General features: G+C 42.5%; 1 protein-coding gene across 2 annotated transcripts in view; it reads left to right on the top strand.

Annotated features, from left to right (window-relative positions):
* The window catches only part of LOC122941186 (proton channel OTOP2-like), a 52,036-nt gene extending 26,891 nt beyond the window's left edge, over positions 1-25,145 (top strand). Inside the window, exons 4-6 of one of the 2 annotated variants that reach the window (XM_044298234.1) lie at positions 16,768-16,916; positions 20,712-21,558; positions 24,529-25,145. In XM_044298234.1, the coding sequence (XP_044154169.1) occupies positions 16,768-16,916; positions 20,712-21,558; positions 24,529-24,580 (1,048 nt within the window). In that variant the 3' untranslated portion in view covers positions 24,581-25,145. The remainder of the gene's footprint in view (positions 1-16,767; positions 16,917-20,711; positions 21,559-24,528) is intronic. The other variant, XM_044298233.1, reaches the window with a different exon arrangement.
* The last annotated feature ends 560 nt before the right edge of the window (positions 25,146-25,705 follow it).

Raw genomic sequence — 25,705 nt, 5'->3', positions numbered from 1 at the left:
ATAAGGAGGCACAGACAAGGTGGCATTATATATAAGGGGGCATAGACAAGGTGGCATTATATATAAGGGGTAATAGACAAGGTGGTATTATACATAAGGAGGCACAGACAAGGTGGCATTATATAGAAGTCTTTTGTTAAATGTATCAAAGACAGTCATACATTTGTTTTCCCAAAATCGTCTATCCTTTTGGGATTTGAAATAACCCTATAATAATATGAGGAGAACGAGGGGACTGAATTTGTCTCAAGGTTTTATGGCCTGCTACAACATCTGGGGAGAAAGAGGGGTCGTCTCCTCTCTAAAGTCAGAGACAAACAAACTTTTACACAGCTTATCTGTAAACTAATTAGGCCTCATGCACACGACCGTTGTTGTGTCCCGTGTCCATTGTTGATTTTTCTGCTAATGCACCGTTTGTCATCCTTGTCCGTGATCTGTGTTTCCAGTCCGTGAAGAAAATATGACCTGTCCTATTTTTTTAATGGACAACGGTTCGCGGACCCATTCAAGTCAATGGGTCCGTGAAAAAACACGGAGGCACACAAGATTGCAGACAGGTTTTTAGGCATGGGTTTCAGCAAGGATTCAGTACAAAAAAATGGCCTAAATTTGCGCCAAACCTCCCCCACCCTCCCATTCAATGGGGTGGTTTGTGCGGCTGAAAGTTTTTGCCAAGCAGTTTTCAAGAACGCACCAAGAATGTACGGGTCTGTTTTTGGCACACTTGCCATGCGGACCCCTCAAAAGGCCACAGCAGGAGCCTGCTCAAGGTTTATTTCCATTCCATGGAGCTAAACTGAGAGCAGGCAGCAGTTTCAGTCTTGGGACAAAATCTCCATCTCAACATACCGAAACAGTCTTGTAGAAATCCTGCAGATAACACGGGGTGAATCGCCTGCTGATCTCTTCTATCTTTGGCTTTTGGCCAGATGAGGGGCAGGGTTTAGCAATGATGGGGTCATTTCACAAACCTTTGTCCTTCTGCAGACAATGCACAGCAGGGAGGCTCGTTCTGCGGACAGTTGTCTCACAGCCACAAACAGGACAATGGCTGAGCTCCTGTGACACAGAATATTTCTTTATATGGTTCTCTAATTGTAATATTTCACGAAAAGGGATAAGGAGGGGAGGAGGGACTGTGCTATTGTTACATTTTTTTGGGTGCATTTTATGTGCTTAGCGTTCCTTTAATGCCTTGAGTCACACATGGTCAGCTGATAATAAGCATGTAACACTGTGGTTTAGAATTCTGTAGAATCTGACAATGTACTGTAATTGCAGAATAATCTACTGTTTACTTTCTGGGCGGCAAATAGTCGTACAAAGAGACCGTCTCGTTCTTCATCAAGCAGTCTACAGTTGTGTTTGCCTGGTAGTGATATCAGTTTGGCGGACATATTGCACTATAGTAGCTTGTGTTTATACTGTAGTAGTGCTAGCTTTGTAACTACACTACCTGTCCAAAAAAAAAGTCACCACCTGGATTTAAGCAAGCAAATAGTTATGAGCCTCCTATTGGATAATTACTGCATGGGCGATTATCTTTCAGCTGGCAACAAGTTATTTAACCCCAACTGGTGCAATGAGTTGCTTCTCATTTCATAAACAACCATGTCGAAAGACACATCTCGTGGTCGTGGAAAAGATGTTAGTCTGTTTGAGAAGGGTCAAATCATTGGCATGCATCAAGCAGAGAAAACATCTAAGGAGATTGCAGAACCTACTAAAATTGGGTTAAGAACTGTCCAACACATTATAAAAAAACTGGAAGGATAGTGGGGACCCATCGTATTCGAGGAAGAAATGTGGCGGGGAAAAAATCCAGAATAATCATGATTTGTGATCACTTAAATGTTTGGTGAAATCAAATCGAAGATAAACAACAGTAGAACTCAGGGCTATGTTTAATCACAACTTTTTTCTTTTCGATGCACGGTTCTACCACCAGCTCAGGGGAACGGCGATGGGCATCCCATGTGCCCCATCATACGCCAATCTCTTCCTGGGCTGGTGGGAGGACACCCACGTGTTTCCGGACCACGTCGTCTGGTGGGCTGATTACATCCAATTTTGGACCAGATATATAGACGACGTGTTTATTGTCTGGAAGGGTGATCCTCTTAGCTTCAAACGGTTCGTTGTTGATCTTAACGCCAATGATGTGGGTCTTAAGTTCACCTGTGAATGGGATTATGAGTCCATTACCTTCCTTGATGTAAGGGTTACTAAGGTGGGTGACAGTTTATCAACCAATATCTATCGGAAGAGCACGGCCACCAACTCCCTTCTCCATTGGAGCAGCTATCATCCTGCCCCTCTTAGATGAGGTATACCCAAGGGTCAATACCTTAGGGTTAGGAGAAACTGCTCCAATGACTCCTCCTTTTTTCATGAGGCTGGTAGGCTTCAGGATAGATTCCTGGCAAGGGGTTACCCTAGAGGAGTACTTCGGGAGGCGTTTCAGAGTGCGTCCGCTAGACCGCGGACTGAACTTTTAGTTCCAAGAAGGAGAACCGATGATGGCCCTCAACCGGCACGGATTATCGCCAATTTTGACTCCGCTAACCGCGAAATGAGGGAAGTCCTTCACAAATAATGCCCGATCCTACACATGGATGCTGATCTTTCGGACATCATAAGCAAATACCCCTCGGTCTCTTATAGACGGGGTAGGAGCCTTAGGGACCGTTTGGTTCATAGCCACTTTTCACCACCTCTGAAGGTTGGCTCCTGGCTGGACCGGAAACCCATGGGTGTTTTTAAATGTGGTCGATGTAAGGCCTGCCAATATGTCCTAACCACTAAATCAGTCACCTGCTCGGCTACAGGTCACTCGTTCCAGGTCCAGGATTTCACCAACTGCCTGTCCAAGGGACTAGTCTACCTATGCCAGTGCCCATGCCCCATGGATTACGTGGGCAAAACGATACGGGAGTTCAGGAGAAGAATCCTTGAACATGTTAATGACGTCATCAAGAAGGAGCCCACACCTGTGGCCACACATGTGAATGACTGCCATGGTGGCGATCCCTCCTGTCTCCAGTTTACTGTCCTTGAACTGATACCCCCCTCTCCAAGAGGTGGTGACTTGGACAGGCGTATTTTACAGAAGGAGAGCGAGTGGATTCATAGGTTCCGCTCCCAACCACCTCGAGGACTCAACGAGCGCCTGACCTTTTCATGTTTTTTATAATCGCCCACTCTCTCCATATGCCCAACTACATCTATTTTTATATTTGACTGTAATTTTCCTTGCTGCCTTGCTGCTCTGGCCTATGTGCGGGGCCTCCACTGCCCGGTGATTGTCCCTTTAGCACCTATGGCCTCAGTAAAAAGTTCTTTCCCTGGTACGTAGCCTGGGTACGCGAAGTACCGAAAGTTACTTATATGGGGTGGCTCTGCACGTTCGCACACCCCTTAGTGGGCGTCCTTGTTATCCTCAAGGTAGCCCTATTTATGCATTTAAGTATTTGTATATATATATTTTCATTAGCCTATTCTTATCTCCCCTGGCACATTATTTTCTTGCCCCCCCTTTTTCCTTCCATCCTTGGTTTGTCCCTTATCAGTATGCCCATTTATTCATGAATTACCCTTTTTAGAATTTACCCCATATGTGGCCTGGGCTACTCCTGCCGCGTAACAGTACTATTATTCATTATTATTTTCCTTTACCCTTATAATTTCTGTACCCACTCAGCCCACTTCGGGTTGATAACATTTCTGCCAATCGAAGTTATTCGGTTCAAATCGGACTTCCGGCTCGGCACTAACCAGGTGCGTCATTTCCGGCGGTGCGTTCCAAGCTGGCACGCACACCGCGTACTATACACCGCACTCCCGGCCCGGCAGCAATTTCCTGTGCGTCACTTCCGGCGTGCGTTCCATGCTGGCACGCACGTCGTATGCTGGCTATACATGGGCTGGTTTGATTGTACCCACCGGATATCCGCCCGGCTGACCATCTGTGTGGACGCATCTTAGAGTGCGTTCCTCGGTGGAACGCACTGATTATGGCGGCTGTACTATAGCCGTCCCTCCCCCTGGGTATTAGCATTTTTCTATGGACTGGGCGCATGGGATACTTAAAGGGTGGGGCAATCCAGTATGACCGCCTCAGACCCTTTTCTCCACACTGACGGCGGCATTATGTAAGTACTAGACAACTAGTTTCTCCATTGTTTTCATACAGCTTAATTCCTGACTCCATTTCAGGCATATTTGCATTTCAGGTATCTTTTTGGCGGTTAGCCCTGCACCTTAGGAGCTACGAACCGTGGTACCTTTATCTTTCGTGTGCTTATCAGGTATCTATGTAGGATCCTCTTTCTTGGGCTCTATTCAATATGGGTCATGTATTCGGGGAACATTAACCTCATCTTGTGTTTTATACAGCTAGGTAGGCTGGGTGTTCTTATTCATGAGCCTCCTCACTAATGATCCGTACGTGATCCTTTGCCTTCGCCAATCTCAGGTACTTACTATTACTTTAACATTTAGTGTTATGGGCGTTCATCTTTCGTTGTCCTATATTTTCTTACCCAAGTCCCTGTTTTCTATTTAGATCTGCAGTGTGTATCTAGGCAGTTGATTTCACTAACCATGCCGCCGAGTAACCGTATGTAATTTGCCATTAGGCAATCACTTATCTATTCTGGGTCTGTCGTCGTGTCATAAATGATTATCTATTCACGCATCTATTTACGCACGTATCATTGGACTGGGACGCTATAATCGCTGGTTCCAGGTCCCTAGTACACCTACCCCGTATAACCCCCTGATGATCCCACTGGTATGGGTGAAACGCGTCGGGGTTGTAGGTCATCTATTGTTCTTTATATCTGTGTTTGTTCGTGCGTGTGTCTGTTCATGTTAAGTATCTTTTATCCTCTTGGTGTGCCCTGTACCTCCTGGCAACGCCACGAGGGCAGTATACAGTGGACACCTCTTTACCTCTCTTATTCTGTGCTAGTTATCCGTTAGGGCACCACTAATCACCAGTCTCCCTCCACCGTTTACCTCACCAGGGACAGTCAGGAGTTGGAGATTAGGTACGTGGACAGGGCATCCCCACCACTAGGAGACGTCCCTGGGCAGAGGACCAGTTTAGGGTATCAGTGCTAGGGATTCCCCCCCCCCCCCTTTTATCTACCACCTACCTAGTGCATTCGACTATACCCTGGCCTCTTACCTCGGATTAACTATATAGGATTCTTTTGTATATGTATATTTTCACATTTCTTATTAAATTTAGTTATCTCTTGATCTAACAGGGTACTCTTGCTGGACTGTTTGTTTTACACACTAATACCCTGATTCGGTTTAACTTTGGTATCTTTATTGCTGGACTTCTATGTTTAATAGTGAAAGTAAGAGCATTTCCACATGCACAATGCGAAGGGAACTCAAGGGATTGGGACTGAACAGCTGTGTAGCCGTAAGAAAATCACAAATCAGTGAGGCAAACAAAAAAAAAAAGGCATCAATTTGCTAGGGAGCATAAAGATTGGACTCTGGAGCAATGGAAGAAAGTCATGTGGGCTGATAAGTCCAGATTTACCCTGTTCCAGAGTGATTGCCGCATCAGGGTAAGAAGAGAGGCAGATGAAGTGATGCCCCCATCATGCTTGGTGCCTATTGTACAAGCCTGTGGGGGCAGTGCTATGATCTGCGGTTGCTGCAGTGGGTCAGGTCTAGGTTCAGCAACAGTATGTGCTCCAAGAATGAGGTCAGCTGACTACCTGAACATACTGAATGACCAGGTTATTCCATCAATGGATTTTTTATTCCCTGATGGCATGGGCATATTCCAAGAAGACAATGCCAGGATTCATCGGGCTCAAATTGTGAAAAAGTGGTTCAGGGAGCATGAGACATCATTTTCACACTGCCAGCTGCATCCAGCGCCCCAGAAACACCGCTACCCACTACTCAGATAACATGACCACTGATGAAGGTCCACCGTGACCGAAACGTCTGGTCAGAGATACTTTGTTGTTGACTTATATATACCATGGGCAAATGCAAAACCTTCAACCTGAGTGCCTCAATATTTTATTACTGCGTATACATAGAGACCTGCTCCTTTACTAAAAGGGGTTATCCAGGTTCAGAGCTGAACCTGGACATACCCCCTTCTTCCCCCACTCAGCCCCTCTCCCTTGCCCTGGTCCATTGGAGATTGGAACATTTTTTTCTCTGGAGATCCGGTGACGTATCGGGTTCTTCATGGGTGAGCTAGGCGGAGGCTTCCGCCCAGCAGTGATCACATTGATGTCACCAGGAACACTGCTAGGCAGAAGCCTCTGCCTAGCAGTGTGACAAACACTAACAGCCATTGCCCTGCAAGCAAGGGAGAGTTGCTCTTAGAGACTAATTTGCATATATAAAAAAAAACATTTTACATCATTTGCCAAGTGCACATGTAACAGGTCAGCCAGTTTAGGTACAAAACTGCTGACAGATGCCATTTAGTGGCTGGGACTCACTCTGAGCTTCAGTCCAGTGCTTGCAATGATATGGAGCTTGCCCTCTTGCAATCCATTCATCTGTTATCGGCTGGTACAAAGGTTGTGGTTACGGTTCCTTTCCGATAATTGGCTGCCCAGTCGGCACATGTAAAAGTGATATTATATGTTTCCCCCCGGTGTTAGAAGGAAGCATTAATCTGATATGGAAAAAGACGGCAAGCTGCTGTGGTTACTTCAGTTTCGTCTAGATTTGGTACTCTTATTAGGGCTTTCTATGGTACTATTCTTTATGCTGTATATACGGTAGGTATTTGTCTATACTATATTTCAGCCCCCTATTACATTTGAGAGATTGGGGAAAATGGAGGATGGTGTCGCCATTAGAGGTGGACTCACTGATTCCCCTGTGTCACCTTTAGTACATAAGAAGGGATTTGGCTTCTTGGAACAAAAAGTATCGGAAAAAGCTGCAACACTAGTAATGGCGAAAGAAATAACAGAATTCAACGTAGGACTAGACACCAATGTTGGGGCTAAGGCTTGGACTTACCGTAATTTGACTTAACCATATTACGACTGCCCGGGTCATGAAGATTGTGAATTTTTTCTCCTATGAGGCATAGTTAGCAACTGCGCAGGGAGGTTCGCTCTGACGTACTAATGACCAAGTATATAAATCTGAGAATCGTAATCCCTGTAATTTATGTGTATGGACGAGCTTAATTAAAGTTTGAATTATGCATTGCTATTGATATAAAATTAAGTTCAACTTAAATAGATTGCTCGTCTTTTGCAAACGTGACTGCACAGTTCATAAGTCACAGGGGCCTGATGGGATACACCTAAAGCTATTAAAAGAGCTTAGCGGTGAACTAGCAAAACCATTAACAGATTTATTTAACCAATTACTGACAACAGAAGTTATCCCAGAAGATTGGAAATTAGCAAATATTGTGCCCATTCACAAGAAAGGTAGTAGGGAGGAATCGGGCAACTATAGGCCAGTAAGCCTGACATCAATAGTGGGGAAATTATTGGAAACCATACTTAAGGAGAGGATTGTGAAACATCTAAAATCCCATGGATTGAAAGATGAAAAACAGCATGGGTTTACTTCAGGGAGATCATGTCAAACTCATCTTATAGATTTTTTTGATTGGGTGACTAAAATAATAGATGGAGGAGGTGCAGTAGACATCGCTTCAGTAAGGCTTTTGATACTGTCCCACATAGAAGGCTTATCAATAAATTGCAGTCTTTGAGCTTGGACTCCCATATTGTTGAATGGATTAGGCAGTGGCTGAGGGACAGACAACAGAGGGTTGTAGTCAATGGAGTATATTCAGACCATAGTCTTGTTACCAGTGGGGTACCTCAGGGATCTGTTCTGGGACCCATATTGTTTAATATCTTTATCAGCAAAATAGCAGAAGGCCTCGATGGTAAGATGTGTCTTTTTGCCGATGACACAAAGATTTGTATCAGGGTTGATGTTCCTGGAGGGATACACCAAATGGAAAAGGACTTAGGAAAACTAGAGGAATGGTCAAAAATCTGGCAACTAAAATTTAATGTTGATAAGTGCAAGATAATGCACCTGGGGTGTAAAAACCCAAGAGCAGAATATAAAATCAGTGATACAGTCCTAACCTCAGTATCTGAGGAAAGGGATTTAGGGGTCATTATTTCAGAAGACTTAAAGGTAGGCAGACAATGTCATAGAGCAGCAGGAAATGCTAGCAGAATGCTTGGGTGTATAGGGAGAGGCATTACTAGTAGAAAGAGGGAGATGCTCATGCCGCTCTACAGAGCACTAGTGAGACCTCATTTGGAGTATTGTGCTCAGTACTGGTGACCATATCTCCAGAAGGATATTGATACTTTGGAGAGAGTTCAGAGAAGAGCTACTAAACTGGTACATGGATTGCAGGATAAAACTTACCAGGAAAGATTAAAGGACCTTAACATGTAAAGCTTGGAAGAAAGACGAGACAGAGGGGATATGATAGAAACTTTTAAATACATAAAGGGAATCAACAAGGTAAGAGGAGAGCATATTTAAAAGAAAAAAACTGCTACAAGAGGACATAGTTTTAAATTAGAGGGGCAAAGATTTAAAAGTAATATCAGGAAGTGTTACTTTACTGAGAGAGTAGTGGATGCATGGAACAGCCTTCCTGCAGAAGTGGTAGCTGCAAATACAGTGAAGGGGTTTAAGCATGCATGGGATAGGCATAAGGCCATCCTTCATATAAGATAGGGCCAAGGACTATCCATAGTATTCAGTATATTGGGCAGACTAGATGGGCCAAATGGTTCTTATCTGCCAACACATTCTATGTTTCTATATGAGACCAATTCACGTGGGTGATAATACCGTAGCTCAGACCACTGCATTGCTAGAGCAAAACTGCTTGTACTGTAGATACAAGTGTTTTTTGCTGCAGTTTTACACAAGGTTTTGCTACGGTTGTAAGGGTATGACCACAAAGAGCGGTCGTACAGCAGTTGGGACGCAGTTACCTTGCGGCTGAGTACCTCATGGCCATACATGCCTGAGCAGCATCACATTAACTGATCAGACCCGAGTAGTTTATTCTATGTTCATTGTTAATGGCTGCACAGCTTTGTGGGTTACCATATGGCGATTAACAATGGCCACGGAATAAAGCATTCAGTTCTAATCAGTTAACATGATACTGCTGCAGCTTGTACGGCGGCACCGTAAGGGGCGGACTGGGAACTTAAAGTGACCATGTAAAAAAATTGTAAAAGTGGCCCCATTTTGTAGTGGGGTCCAAAATGATGGCGGTCAGGGCCAACACAAGAAGGCGAGGCCAGCAATACCACATTGCGGAACATTATACCACCCCAACAGAGCCGAATACCACAGTCCCCAAAAACGTCCACTGACCGGCAATGAGGAGGCATCAGGCGGCCCCCCAGCTATTGGCCCACTGGGAAATTTCCCTGTAAGGTCAATGGCCAATCCGCCCGATGCACAGTACTTGCCAACCACAGCGCAACTGTACCCTCATAGCTTTCTGCTCCATAATTACTGCACTGTTTAAACATACCCTAAGGTTATATGCTGCGTTCTGCGTTCGAGTACCGTGCGGCTGTACGGGCCACAACACGCTCTGATGAAACTATTGAAGACCGCACTGTTTAGTGTTTCTGTATAGTTAATGCCAAGCATGGCATTGAGGGTGAATGCGTGGCCATTAACAATAAAGATCCACTGAACAGTGCGGTCAGTCATCTTTAGCTCTATTATACCCCACGGCAGTGCGGTGCTCGAACACAGCGAGGTCGCATTGCAAACACCACACGGTCGTACCCTAAAGCACAATTATCCATCTTGTAAGCTTTTGTTGCTGTGATAGGGCTGGGGCAACATAGTGGTGACATGTCGCAACTCTCAGAAAGGTTGCACAACCAAAAACATTTGCACAACAGTAGTGTTTTGGCTGTAAAAAGAAAGGAGAATTGCAGAAAAGCCACAGGCATTGCATTGCACTCTATGATAGCAAGGTTGCATGTAACATGAGGATCTGCAGCGACCGGGACACGCAGGGGAAAACACGTGAGGCTCACGGTGGGCCGAGGCGTGCAGTGATGAGGAAGACAGCACGAAATCTTCCGGGGCACACTCTGTTGCAGGGAACACCAGCCAGATGGAAGTTGAGGTGCCCTTGATGGTGGTGGTATTTATGGTGCTTGTGGCTGCTGGGCCCATGGTTCGTGACGCCAGCACTGTAAGGTGCAAATGTTGAGAGTAGCAGTAGTAAGAATGAGGAGTCGTTTGTTGTAAACTAGTTGAACATTTACTTAAAAAAATAAATAGTCTCTGGACAGTTGGTACAGTTCATCAATGGAAAGCTATTTGTATAGCATAAGTAATAATAAGTTCAATTGTACTCCTGTTATCAGGTAGTGGCAGTTGTCAATGAAGGAGTTGTCCCTTTTAAAGTAGACACTTTACAGGCAAGGATTCTGGGGGTAATCCCAAGTCCACTCTATAGCACTCTGGTACTAAAGTATGCTAATATATCTAGAGCTATCCTTTAAGGGCGATCTCCCTTGTGGCAGGCAAACACTTCTGCTTCATTACTTGCAGGATACTCTTATAAGTAGGTTTTTCCACTATGACCCGGAAGGCTTGTGTAGTGGATAAGGACAATTCTGCGCACTAACTGTCCATTTGTGTCCAGGCACTCAGAAAGTTACTCTCAGGCACTTGTGCTAATGAGGTCCATAAGCTGAGTTTAGCTGTTACCCTGGCTAGTCTCTCTGCATCTTTGTACATAGACTCACTGTCTGGTGCTTGGTTGCTGTGGTTGTCTTCTCCAGGCTTGATCAGAGCCCAGAGGAAAGGAAAACAGCTACATATCGATTTAGGCCTGTTTCTCTCCTCCATGAACTTGCTTCTCCTCTCTCATTCTAACATAACATTCTTCTCTAAGCTAGACACACCCCACTATATATATATATTATGTGGTGCCAGAACCACCTAGGGGCAAGTGTGTGTAAGGACATTGCCAGCCAGATAATAGGAAATACCATACAATGCAATTAACCTGTTGCGGACACAGGGCGTACCTGTACGTCCTGTGTAGTTCCGATCACCGCTGGCCGGCGGGCGGGTCAATGCGCGGGGGGGGTCCCATGACCCCCCTGTGTCGGCGATCGCCGCAAACCACAGGTCAATTCAGAAATGCGGTTTGCGGCTTTCACTGTAGGTTGCAGCGGCGGGCGGTGGTGCCATCGCGTCCCTGTGCGGTTGTAGGGGGAACCCGATGGCATGGAAGGCAGCGCAATGCCTTCCTTAGGCATTGGCGCTGCCTTCCGGTGACGAGCCTGTAAGCTCCAGCCCCCTGGATCATACAGGCCGGAAGCTGTATGAGTAATACACACTGTATTACTCATACAGCCAATGCATTCCAATACAGAAGTATTGGAATGCATTGTAAAGGGGGTCAGACACCCCCAAAAATATAAAGTCCCCCCCCCCCCCAAAATATAAAGTTTCAAGTAAAAAAAAAAAAAACATAATTTCCCCCAAAAAAAGTAAAAAAAAATTGGTAAAAATTAGGTATTGCCGTGTCCGTATCGACAGGCTCTATAAACATATCACATGACCTAACCCCTCAGATGAACACCGTAAAAAATAAAAAATAAAAACTGTGCTAAATAACAATTTTTTTGTCACCTTACATCACAAAAAGTACAGTAAGTGATCAAAAAGGCGTATGCCCACCAAAATAGTACCAATCTAACCGCCACCTCATCCCGCAAAAAATTAGCCTACCTAAGACAATCGCCCAAAAAATAAAAATATGGCTCAGAATATGGAGTCACTAAAACATCATTTTTTTTGTTTTAAAAAATCTGTTATTGTGTAAAACTTAAGTAAATTAAAAAAAGTATACATATTAGGTATCGCCGCGTCCGTAATAACCTGCTCTATAGAAATATCACATGACCTAACCCCTCAGGTGAACACCGTAAAAAAATAAAAATAAAAACGGTGTAACAAAAAGTATAATAGCAAGCGATCAAAAAGTCATACGCACCCCAAAATAATGCCAATCAAACCGTCATCTCATCTCGCAGAAATCATACCCTACCCAAGATAATCGCCCAAAAACTGAAAAAACTATGGCTCTCAGACTATGGAAGCACTAAAACATGATTTTTTGTTTCAAAAATGAAATCATTGTGTAAAACTTACATAAATAAAAAAATATACATATTAGGTAACGCCACGTCCGTGACAACCTGCTCTATAAAAATATCACATAATCTAACCTGTCAGATGAATGTTGTAAATAGCAAAAAAACTGTGCCATAACAGCTATTTCTTGTTACCTTGCCTCACAAAAAGTGTAATATAGAGCAACCAAAAATCAAATGTACCCTAAACTAGTACCAAGAAAACTCCCACCCTATTCCGTAGTTTCTAAAATGGGGTCACTTTTTTGGAGTTTCTACTCTAGGGGTGCATCGGAGGGGCTTTAAATGGGACATGGTGTAAAAAAAACAGTCCAGCAAAATCTGCCTTCCAAAAACCGTATGGCATTCCTTTCCTTCCACGCCCTGCCGTGTGCCCGTACAGCAGTTTACGACCACATATGGGGTGTTTCTGTAAACTACAGAATTAGGGCCATAAATATTGAGTTTGGTTTGGCTGTTAACCCTTGCTTTATAACTGGAAAAAATAACAAATCTGCCAAAAAAGTGAAATTTTTAAATTGTATCTCTATTTTCCATTAATACTTGTGGAACACCTGAAAGGTTAACGATGTTTGTAAAAATCAGTTTTGAATACCTTGAAGGGTGTAGTTTCTAGAATGGGGTCACTTTTTGGTGGTTTCTATTATGTAAGCCTCACAAAGTGACTTCAGACCTGAACTGGTCCTTAAAAAGTGGGTTTTTGAAAATTTCTGAAAAATTTCAAGATTTGCTTCTAAACTTCTAAGCCTTGTAACATCCACAAAAAATAAAATATCATACTCAAAATGATCCAAACACGAAGTAGACATATGGGGAATGTAAAGTAATAACTATTTTCGGAGGTATTTCTATATATTATAGAAGTAGAGAAATAGAAACTTAAAAATTAGCAAATTTTTCCAGATTTTTGGTAAATTTGGTATTTTTTATAAATACATATTTTTTTTTTACTCCATTTTACCAGTGTCATGAAGTACAATATGTGACGAAAAAACAATCTCAGAAATGGCCTGGATAAGTCAAAGAGTTTTAAAGTTGTCACCACATAAAGTGACACTGGTCAGATTTGCAAAAAATGGCCTGGTCCTTAAGGTGAAAATGAGCCCGTTCCCTAAGGGGTTAAATACATATATATTCATATATTTAAAGTGTCCCATTTACACACATATGTGGGATGCTGCAGATCCACATCATGAATGGTATGACTTCTCCTAATGGAATCAAGGCTCGGTATCAATGGTATAAAAATATGCTCGAGCTGCACCCAGCTTTAATTAAGTTGGATCTGTGTGACTCTTTCTTGGAAAATAATGTACATTTAGTCATATATGTAAATGAATCATTGGGGATCCAGCAAGGAACATCAAGACAAACACAATCTTACGTCAGAATGATTTACCTCTGGAAAAACAGCAATCTGAGGAATTAACTATACAAATGGCAGTCGGTGACTTTTACTATAAGGCCCTGTTCATACGACTGTATTTTGGCTCCAGATTGTTTGCAGATTGGATGCGGACCCATTTGTTTGAATGGGGCTGCAAAAATGCAGACAGAGCACCGTGTGCTGTCTTTATCCTTATGTCCATTCCGCGACCCCAGAAAAAAGATTGAACATGTCCTATTATTGTCTTTTTTGCAGACAAGGATATGCATTGTTACCAGGGTTGCAACTTTTTCTCCGTTGCCTGTTTTGGAGTTCACAAATTGCGGATCCGCAAAACACGAACACCAGTCATGTGCATTACACATTTTGCGGAACAGAACTTTTGGCTCTTGTCTGTAACAAGATCTATATTTTTGCGACATATGAATGTGGACAACAGACAGTGTGCTGTCCGCATCTTTTGCAGCCCCATTAAGGTGAACAGGTCCGCATTCGACATGCAAAAAATGAGCATCGGATGCGGAACAAAAATACTTTTGTGTGCATGAGCCCTAACAAAGCTAGAACCAGCCCTGTACCACATATGGATCCAGAGATCTCCCCATTCACTGCTCCAATTGCTCTGCTAGATTTATTTCAAGCTGTCAGCTTAGGGGGTGTGTTCTTTCTCAGGGGGGTGTCCTGTCTGCTGCAGCTAGTGGCAGTTAAAGGGTGGAACTGAGCCTGTGCTTCCATATCAGTGAGCAGAACAGAGAAATTACAAAAAGAGCAAACAGCAGGTGGCGCTATACAGATTTTCATTGGATAACTCTGTGACTATACTAAATTTTTAAATACATATGCAATTACAAAAGTATTCAGATCCAGGTGCTGGTTTGAAAACTTTAGAAAAGTTTTTGTGGTACAACATCTTTTAAAGGATTTTTGCAGTATGCATCAAAATCCTTTAAAATAATCACTGATAGAGGTAGCTGTAATTTTATAATGTATTTCTTTTAACCTTATTGCTTCTATCTTCTCATCTGGGCTGTGGTCGCATGACCATGTCCACGTTGCTCTTTCTTATTTCCTATGAAGTCATGTCCATGGGTGGGGCAGTGCCGGGGGAGAGTCTATGTAAGTAGCTGGGTGGATGGAGCTATAAACTAGCTGGGCGGTGCTGGAGCAGCAGCAGAGAAAAGAGAAGTGCATCATGGCTTTGGTTGGATACAGCAACAGGAAGTGCTACATACAGGATGGAAACAAACCAGAGTGTTTGGTGTACATGGTGAACATGGATAAGGAGTGTCCAAACTGAAAACAACATGAGGAAGATGTACATAATGTAAGCAACTACAGGGTGGTCCAAAAGTAATCTGTGAGGGGAGGTGTCCAACATGGCAGCTATTTTGAAAGCAGTTGATATTCTCAAATGAGAAGGGGTGCATGTAACATTATGTATGTCAGGGACCACCAAGTCGATAGCTCTTGGAGTAGTTTCTGTTCAAGTGTCGACTGACCCACAGGGGTCAACAGACACAGAACACAGAAGGATCAGGCAAAACCGTACTGAGGGATAGGCTGAGGTTAGGGCATACAGAGTTCATGCAAGCCAATAAAAAGTCCAAGATCTGGTTGGGCAGCTCAGAATGGAGATCAGGCAGAGGTCAGGTTAGACAGCAAGTGTCAAATCTAGAAAACTGTCAGAAGTCGGTACACGGGTAGAGGAAAGTAGAATAACACACCTTTTAAGGAGACTATCAGACTAAAACCTATTGCTCAGGCACCTTAACACAGGGGAAGGTGCTTCAAGTACCCCAAGGTGGCCAGCCATTGCCTGGTGAAGATTTGCATGCACAGCTGGCCCTCAGATAGCTGGATGAAGCACACAAGCTCCAAACAGGCAGAGAAGGAGAGGCCTAACCAACAAGGAGCAGACCGCAGGCTGGGTGGAGGGATAGAACTACTCCAGAGGCTGGGCCAGCAGGGAAAGAGGGTAGAGAGACCGACTGGTCCATGCTCCCGGATCAGAACTGACCTTGCAAAGAAGTCAAAGAATGCTAGGAATAAAACGTAACTTTTAATCACCAATTAAATATTGAATCACTTCAAATTCCTCAAAAAAAATAACTGACATAAATCATAGTGGACCAAAAAATCCAAAAATACAAAGAGGGGAGAGCAGGGTTATTGTACACTAGGGAGAAATGTCCCTGACAAGTCCCTAGCTACTACCTCAACCCACAGGAACACCCTGATGGTGGATGGCCTGTGGTCTCGTACCTGCCCTGCCTCACCCTCTCATTGCTCTAAACACTTCCAACGCGTTTCCCCAATTACTGGTTCATCAGGGGAATAATATGGAGCAATGTTTCCTCAACCAAGTGATAATCAAAAAATAGTCCAGAAAAAACGTATGATTGTTAACTGATAATTAATCCACACTGAGAGAAGAGAAAAATATACCTGATTATTAACACATAAATATCCGATGCATTGGATTATCAGCACACACAACAATCGATACACATGATCAAAACTGAATCTCAGGTAAACATGATTGTAACAAAGACATATTCAGGGTTGTTAATCACCAAATTAATGGTAAAGCCCGCCCATCATAGCCGGTGACGTCACCGAACACACTGCTGGGCGGGCTTTAGCTCTGCCATAGCCATTTTACAGGCTAGGGTAGCGCTAAAGCCCGCCCATCAGTGCTGGTGACGTCACCGAACACACTGCTGGGCGGGCTTTAGCTCTGCCATAGCCATTTTACAGGCTAGGGCAGCGCTAAAGGCCGTCCATCAGTGTCGGTGACGTCACCGGGCTCACTGCTGGGCGGAAGAATAGGCTTCGTTCGGCAGAAAGGGACCCGGTATGTCACTGACTGTAAGAAAAACTGCACTTCCGGCTGGGATTTTCTCAATGGCAAAAAGGGGCATAAGAATTGTCTGGTAAAGGTAGGGCACAGTGTAAAATTTAGGGCACTGTTGTCCACACACACCAATCTTCCCAATTCTGGACAACCCCTTTAAATCTTATGGGGTTTTTTATGGCAATTTCAGGTTATTAATACTTTTGTGAAACTATTCAACATGTAAATGATCCTACTAATAATGTACATCTTTCTGTTAATTTTAATATTTTTCAACCTATGGATTTATGGAGTTATTCATGCTTTCCTTACTACAGGTGCTTTCTGATGGTCTTGTTGACAGTTAATCTGATCTCATGGATCATTGCAGTAGCTGAAGAGGCCAAACATCACACTAATGAACTACTAAAGCATCTACAGGGAAATGAGTCTGAAAACACCGCTTACAACATCAGTGAAAAAGAAGGTACACAGTTCTTTAGACCATGTTCACACAAGATAGAATTGCAGTAGATTTTTTATGCAGATTTCCATTACAATGGGATTTGCACGACATGTATAAGCATGTGAATACATGGAAATCAGAGCACTCAGTGCATTTCATATCCACAATATACTCATTCTGTTGCAGAATGTAATTTTACCCTTTTTTAGGGGATCTGGAGGTTACCAGTTCTCCTTGAGGAGAGCGCCTAAGTCTTATAGGCCATGCAGTGCTTTTATGGAAAAAATGTATACAAATGAATGAGCTCTATTTCAAAAAGTAAAAGAAACGAAAGCTGTGCCTGTGGTGCCACCAGTTGGAAGCTAGCTATCATATGAGTCAATATTTGACGTTTTAAAACAGGCCTTAAGGTATAATTTAGGATCAGAGACAAGCCAGTACCTCATCTGTAGAAAGGTGTTTTCAGGTGTTTGCTCCTCAACAGTGCAGAGCAGGAAGAACTGAATTGTGGGAGATCTGGGGGTACTATTATTCATGGAAAGCACCTAGTAGGAGCTTTATAAGTCATGCAATGCTCCTCCACTAAAGAGATAAGCAAATTAGCTCTCCTTACAAAAGGAAAAAGAAAGCATTAACATATAGGATAGCAAACTTCCAACTGGTGGCTCCAGATGCACAGTTTCTTTACTTTGGGGAGAGAGCTAATTTTTAGAGGTTTGCAATGTATATGGAGGAAATCTGTGGAAAATTCGACCGTGGAAAAACTCCAGTACATGTGAACAGAGTCTAAATGTGATTACAGATACAAAAAAAGTAAGAGAACCCTCTGGCAGTACTTGAATTTCTGCATTGATTACTTATAAAATGTGATTTGGTTGTTAAGTCACAATTAGAGAAACAACATCTAACTAAACTAATAACATACAATTTTACCATTCATGTCTTTTACTGAGTACATTGAGTAAACATCCACAGTGCAGAGAGAAAAAGTAAGAGACCCTCTGTGATAATGATTCCTGCAAGAGCTAATTTGTGTTTTAATTAAGGAGATTAGATTGGAAGTTTTATGGCTGCTCTATCCATTAAACAAAGGCACACAAAGCCTGGTTACTGACAAACCTGTTCTTCTCAAGAAAGATTGGTTAGTGTGAATGTGGACCATGCCTTAAAGAAACAAATGTTCAGAATATATGTTATAGACAGGGGCATAGCTATAAGGGAAGCAGCTGCTTTGGGGCCTGAACTCAGAAGGGGCCCACCCAGGAGGAGGACTAAAAGATTTTATTCACACGGCCCCCTCAACAGTATTATAAAATGACATTATATACACAGACACTGTAGGAAACGGACATAGCGACTAGCCTCAGGAGTGAGGGCTTTACAGGAGGAGGGGATTGCAAAGAATTTGTTGGGGTGATCCAAAAGTTGTGGAGGGCTCACTGTGCATGCGCAGCCACACTCCACTCATTTCTATGGGACCGCCATTTCTGTCAGCCTCATATAAATGATTGGGGGCGGTGGTTGGGCAAGTGCTGTGCACTCCTATTCACTACTATGGGGACAGGGCTTGGTGGTGGCCTGACCCGGGGAAACCCTGAGTCCTCCAGCCACCACCTTTCCCACTCCATTCTCAGTGTAGGTGCATGTCCCCAGGTGCGGGTATCCCTAGTGAGATGCCCCTATTATCTCAGATGGGAATACCCCTTTAAGCTGCATGCCATGCTGTGCCTGAAGTATGGCTTGACAGGCAGCCTGTAAAAATTCCATGGAGTGCAACAGTATTGTATTGCAGTCTATGGCACAAGCAATGAGAGGTTAGCATATTTAAAAAACTTTTTTTTATTTAAAAAAAAATTACAAAAATATTGAAAATATACGGTAATCACCCCATTCCCAATGTTACATATAAAAAGTAAGTAAACAGTGAAAAATAAACACTATAGGTATTGCTACTTCCAAAAATGTAAACTTAAAAATCTAAAAATATTTTTCTTGCATAATGACTGCCATAGCAAAAAGAAAACAAAAATGTGCGATATGTTCACCTTCTCTTCTCAAAAATTTAATAAAACATCATATCTACCCTAAATATTAAAAAGCGTCAGAGTAATGAGATGCAATTTCCTTTTCAAAGGTTTTTATATATTTTTAAAGTAGTGAAGCATAACTGCAGAGATTTGGTATTGCCTACAGAATAAGATTGTAACGTTATTTTTAGCACATAGTGAACGCTGTTATAACAAAACCCCAAAAACTATTTTTTCAATTTCACATCACAAAAAAAGTATTTGTTTTCTAATACAAGGTATCTACGGTTAATTAAATGGTGCCATTTTAATGTACAACTTGTCTCACAAAAAATACATTCTTATATGGCTATGTGAGCTGAATAATTAAAATGTTGTAGAACTTGGAAAGCAGGGATTAAAAAAAACACAGAAAGAAAAACTGGCCCGGTTCTTAAGGAGTTAAGAAAGAGGTGGGAAAGAACCCAAGGGCAACAGCAAAAGACCTACAGAAGTCTGTGGAACACATTTATATGTCCACTATTAGAAAACCACAAGAGTGGGGTTCTTGGAAGGACACCACAAAGGAAGCCACTCGGGTTTGCCAAAGACCACCAAAATGTTCCACAATGCTTCTGGGGAAATGTTTTAGGGCCATAAGAGACAAAAGTTGAACTAAATGCGCAATGTTATGTTTAGAGGAAAAAGAACACTGCATACCAACACTGCATCTCAACTGTGAAGCATGATGGAGGAATCATCATGGTTTGGGGCTGCTTTGCTACTTCAGGGCATGGATACCTTGTGATCATCGCTAGACATGAGGCATTAGTATACAATTTGATCAAAAAGCATAGGCCCACTCACCGCGACAAGGTTGCCTCTTGGAAATTGTATACTAATGCCTTATGTCTAGCATGCAGCATAGGGGTAGGTATACGATAAAATACGCTGAGAAGCAGTTAGATAAAAGCATAGTATTGAGGATGTGCGATCCAGTTCTGTTTCTTGTATTTATTCATGTAATAATGTATTTACATTGTGTTTGTGGATAGCTAATTGTGACTTAGATAACAATTAGTCCGCATTTTATTAGTAATCAATACAGATATCCAAGTAAATTCACAATTTCACTAATATTTTTTGGAATCTGAATTGGGTAGGACGAGACCATAAATGATCCCTTGTTGCACCAAACGTCTAATTTGCATATTAGGAAAACGTATCATAACTCAAAAATAAAGCCGCAGATCAACAAAAGAAAAACTGCCCTTTAATAGGGTGGACTAATGCTATGTGTCTAGTTGGATAAGGAAGTCTCTTGTGACTGACTCTCTTTAAAGTGCAAAAATAAAGCTTTATTGCTAACTGGTTAAAGGCAACCTGTCACTAGCATCATTTTATAGAGCAGGAGGAGCTGAGCAGAATGATATATAGTTTTGTGAGTAAAGATTCAGTATTTCATTTATTTAAAATTCCTGCTTGTTCTGGGCTGTGACATCAAGGAGGCGGGCCTATCAGTGATTGGCTGCACAGTGTTAGGGAGAAGGCTGTCAATCACCGATAGGCCTGCCTCCTTGATTTTGAAGCCCAGAATAAGCAGGAATACACTAAATCTTTTCCCACAAAACTATATAGCAATTTACTCAGCTCCTCCTGCTCTATAACATGGTGTCTACAGCTCAGACACTATTTTCAAAGTGACAGACCCCCTTTAATAAAAAATACATGTACATTTTTCTTCCTTATGCAATAGTAGTAGACTATATGCCTCTGTCAGACAATCTAACACATTTGTTTGCCTTTACAGAAGAAGATGAGAACTTGAACACATGTGCCTGCAGATCTTTGTGCGAAATCATCACCACTACGATTAGCTATTTGTACCCCTTCAACATTGAGTATAATCTGTTCGCTGCAGCTATGCTTTACATCATGTGGAAGAATGTAGGACGTCAAATTGATGAAAGTGCATCCCACTACCATGGAATAGGACCAGGAATCCGTCAACATATTCCCCTCCTGGGACTTTTATCTGGATTGTTCATTTTGATAATTGGTCTAGCGATGTTCATCTTGTATGAAATGAGTAGGGATACAAATCATGCTGAATGGTTCTCACTGACTACCTTCTACATTTTTCACGTGGTCAGCCTCATTCTCATGTGCCTGGCCAATATAATGGGGCTTATTATCTTCAAATTAGATAAAAGAAGCATGGACAATGAGAAGAACCCAAGTCGTACGCTGGATATGGCTCTACTACTTCTGGCAACATTAGGCCAATACTCTATCTCCTATTATTCTATTATAGCCATGGTGTCTACACAACCCTTCAGCTTTTTGTGTGGACTAACCCTTAGTTATTCAGTCTTGATGATCTTTCAGCACTCTATACAAAACTTTTTTATCATTGAAGGGCTCCATCGTCTTCCACCCAATGTATTATTCAGGCCCTCTAGGCATACGGAACCACATGAAACCATAAAGCAGATAGATATGGAAAAACGACAATCTCTTACTGGTGCCTCCACAAATTCAAAGCAGAAAATGACAAGAAGAGAAACCTTGACAGCTCACATCAAAACTCACCTCAAGAAAAGAAAAACCATGAAAGACATTTACTTGTTTCTTTTCCTCACTAACATAATAGTAAGTTATAGGTTATATTATGGATGGAGTTTTTGTTAGCCCCACCAATTTTTTGACTGGGGACAGTGCAAATTTGCGTGGACTGTCTCTAAAAATCAGGTGCAGCAAATTCTGGACAGTTGGCAACTATGGACTGGACCAATGTCAATTATTGGATGTCATACATCTAGATTTCCCCCCCAAAGCATTTCATACTGTATCCCAGAAAACATGGTACATAAAATGAGGATGCTTGGACTGGGTGAAAATATATAATGTTTTGGGGTAAATAACTGGCTAATGATAGAAAACAGAGGAGGGTTATTAACGGTACATACTCAGATTGGGTCACCCTTACCAGTGTGGTAGCACATGGGTCAGTGTTGGTGGGGTCACCATTACTAGTGGGGTACTACAGAGGTGGGTATTTGAGGGTTTGCCATTATTAGTGAGGTACCACAAGGGATCAAGGGGTGTGGTTTAGTGGGCAAGAGAAGTGGCCTAAGATGTGATATTTTGCACCAAATTGGCACCACAATTCTGTCATAAAATACTCTCATAACCCAACCAGTAAGTTCCATAGTCATGAACCAAATTTATCATCCAGCCTGAGCCCCTGTGACAAATCTGCTGCAGGTCTAGACAGCCACCTATAGGATTAGTAAATCTTCCCCAGTGTGTACAATTTTTGGCAAGAATGCACAAGAGAGACATAGAAGAACTTGAATGGGTTAAAAGGCGGGCAACTGAAGGAATACATTTAATGGGTAGACTACAGGATCTAAAAAGATGATTCAAATTATAGAGTTAATTAGTAAAAGAAAAAAAACATGGCTGAGGGGTAATTATTATTATTTGTTTAAAAGCACCATTAATTCCATGGCGCTGTACATCCAGATGGGGTTATACAAATCTAAAAATATAATAAACAAGAAAGTGTCAACAGACTTGTACAGAGAGGTAGAGGACACTGCCCGCAAGAGCTTACAATCTATAAGGAAAGGGAAGAACATAGTAGGTAATGGTATAGGCTGCTCATGTAGCTGTGTGGCATGCTCATTGCAGATGGTAGGCTTTCCTGAAAAGGTGGGTTTACAGGTTACTCTTAAAGGTTTGGATGTTAAGGGAGAGTCTGATGTGTTGGGGTAGTGATTTCCAGAGTAGGGGATAGGCACGTGAGAAATCTTGTAGTCGAGGAGAACTAAGGAGGAGGTCCTGTGAGGAGCTGAGATTACGTGTGGGGATGTATCGGGAAAGCAGGTCAGAAATATAAGGAGGGGACAGGTTGTGCACAGCTTTATATGTAGTTGTAAGTATTTTAAACTGAATTCACTGGGCGTTAAGAATAGATTGGAGGGGAGCGAGAGTGCTGGATAGGAGGCCACACAGGAGAATGTTGTAGTAGTCCAGGCTGGAGATGACGAGAGCATAGTATTTTAGTTGACTCAGAGGTGAGGAAGGCACGAATACAAGAGATGTTCTTACGTTGAAAACGGCAGGTGGAGGTGAGGGTTTGGATGTGTGGCTTAAAGCACAGGGCAGAATCAAGTGTTATCCCCAGGCAGGGGACCTGCGAGACTGGAGAAAGTGTTCTGCTAATAACTGTAATGGATAGGTCAGGTAGGGGGTCTGAGTTAAGCTTTAGAAAGCGGGAGGAGAAGAATATAGCTGACACACATGCAAAGTTAGCAGCAAAGAAACATTGGTGCCAGAGAGGTAGATTTGAGTGTCGACAGCATAGAGGTGGTATTGGAAGCCATGCGACTCTATGAGCTGTCCCCGGGGCGAATGTATAAATGGAGAAAAGTAGGTGACCCAGGACAGAGCCTTGAGGGACACCAACAGAGAGGGGGCGTGATGAGGAGGTAGTGTATGAATGGGAAACGCTGAAGGTTCTCTTGGTGAGGTACGAGGAGATTCAGGAGAGGGCTAGGTCTTTGATGCCAAGGATGATTTATAGGAGGAGAGAGTGGTCAACAGTGTCAAAGGCAGCAGAAAGGTCAAGAAGGAGGAGCACCGAGTAGTGACGTTTAGCTTTGGCAGATCGTTGGTGACTTTGGTTAGGGCAGTTTCAGTGCAGTGTTTGGGTCTGAATCCGGATTGCATCGAATCAAAAAGTGAGTGCGATAAAAGGTGAGAGGACAATTCGAGATGGATATGTTGTTCAGGGACTTTGGATGCAAATGGGAGCAGTGAAGTGGGACGATAGCTGGATAAAGAGGATGGGCCCAGGGGAGGCTTCTTGAGTATGGATGTGACGGTTGCAGTGTTTAAAAGAAGAAGAGAAGATGCCAGTGGTTAGCAATAGGTTAAAGAAGTGGGTTGAGACAGGGATAACTATAGTGTTGAAATTAGGGATGAGGTGGGATGGGAATGAGTTAAGGACACAGGTGGAAAGCTTTTATTCTGTGACAGTGGTAAACCGGGTTATATGGGAAGAGCATTGGGTGGCTGTGTAGGGGTGTAGTGGGGGTGTTTAAAGATTTCACAGATTGATTTTGTCTCTAAAATATATGGCAAAGTTTTCAGCTGACTTGAGGGTTGTTGGAGGGGCCATGGGGGATAAAGTAGAGAGTTAAAGGTATTAAACAGTTGTTAGGGTTTACGGGAGAAAGAGGATATCAGAGTAGTAAAGTAGTCCTGTTTAGAAAAGCTGAGTGCAGACTTGAATTTGAGAACAGCTAGTCTAATAATTGCCGTATGTGTAAATATATTAAGGTCAATACAGAGATCTCTCCCATGATCTGTTATACTCAGGATAGTAAGAACAGGACATCCTCTATGTCTAAAGTAAAGAAGATTTCTACACTTATGGCACCTATTGGAAATTTATGGCATAGGTTTGGTTTCCTACAAAAATATTTCCAATCTAGTTGCAGCCTTTATTTCAACCATTCTTTTTTAATGATCATATCTTATTTTACATCTGATAGTTTAATGCAGTTACTGTCCTTGTGCTGTTCCTTTACTGAGTCTTGTTTCTTGTCTTCTCACAGTTCTGGATTATGCCAGCCTTTGGAGCTCGGATCCGATTTGACAACGGTTTAGAGGTTAATTTTTATGGTTTCTCACTCTGGGCCATAATTACCAACGTTTGTCTTCCTTTCGGGATCTTCTATCGTACGCATGCAGCTGCTTGCTTGTTGGAACTGTACAGCATGGCCTAGAGGTGCCTTTCGTCTCCTCTCCACATCAATGATGCTCCTGTGGTGTCATCATAAACACCTACAGGCAGATAATTAACATAGTAACATAGCTTATAAGACCGAAAAAAGACATCTGTCCATCCAGTTCGGCCTGTTATCCTGCAAGTTGATCCAGAGAAAGGCGAAGAAATTCTGTGAGGTAGAAGCCAATTTCCACACTTTAGGGGAAAAAATTCCTTCCCGACTCCAATCAGGCAATCAGAATATCTCCCTGGATCAACAACCCATCTCTAGTAGCTATAGCCTGTAATATTATTAAACTCCAGAAATACAAAATCGTGGAACTACAGATGTAGCAGGGGTAACACACTCACTCTTAAAGGGAACCTGTCATGTGGATATTTGATTATAATCTAACTAATTATATACAATCATTAACTACAAAAAAAGTACCATAGATGTATTCACTTACTGGTGTGACAGATGGTTACCTCATAATATACACACAAAGATGCCGCATGCTAATGAACTGATTTGAGTCCAGCGTGATGTCATTGAGTCCAGCGTATATTTAATTCAGAGCTATAGCTACTCCGCTGCCCACCTGCTGCTGATTCATATGGAAAATAACTGTCAATCAGCAGCAGGTGGGCGGGGAGAGTCAGGAGCTCATGAATATTCAGGACTCATCATTATCAGCTGGAGCTTTTCAATACAAGATGTTGGCAGATTGACTGGGTCAATTAAAGAAAGTGACCCAACATTTTGCTAAGAGAATCAGTGACTTATTTATGTTGCCCTTAGTTAGGACACCATAAAACTGGTGACAGGTTCCCTTTAACTCAAATTTCTTAACTCATTGCGTTATCTTGAAACAAAAGCCATTGAAAAGCAATTGCTTAACGCATTTAGTTTAGCTAACATGTCTCATAAAGCACGTATGTTAACCAGTATAAAACTACTACCATTTATGAACTACAGCTTACAGACACAACATAATGGGATTTTTCTGAACTTTCTGCTTGAT

Source organism: Bufo gargarizans, chromosome 6 (genome assembly GCF_014858855.1).
Source record: "Bufo gargarizans isolate SCDJY-AF-19 chromosome 6, ASM1485885v1, whole genome shotgun sequence".
In the NCBI taxonomy this organism is placed as follows: Eukaryota; Metazoa; Chordata; class Amphibia; order Anura; family Bufonidae; genus Bufo; species Bufo gargarizans.
The sequence above is the reverse complement of the archived record's forward strand: the minus strand, read 5'-3'. Positions and strand labels throughout refer to the sequence as shown.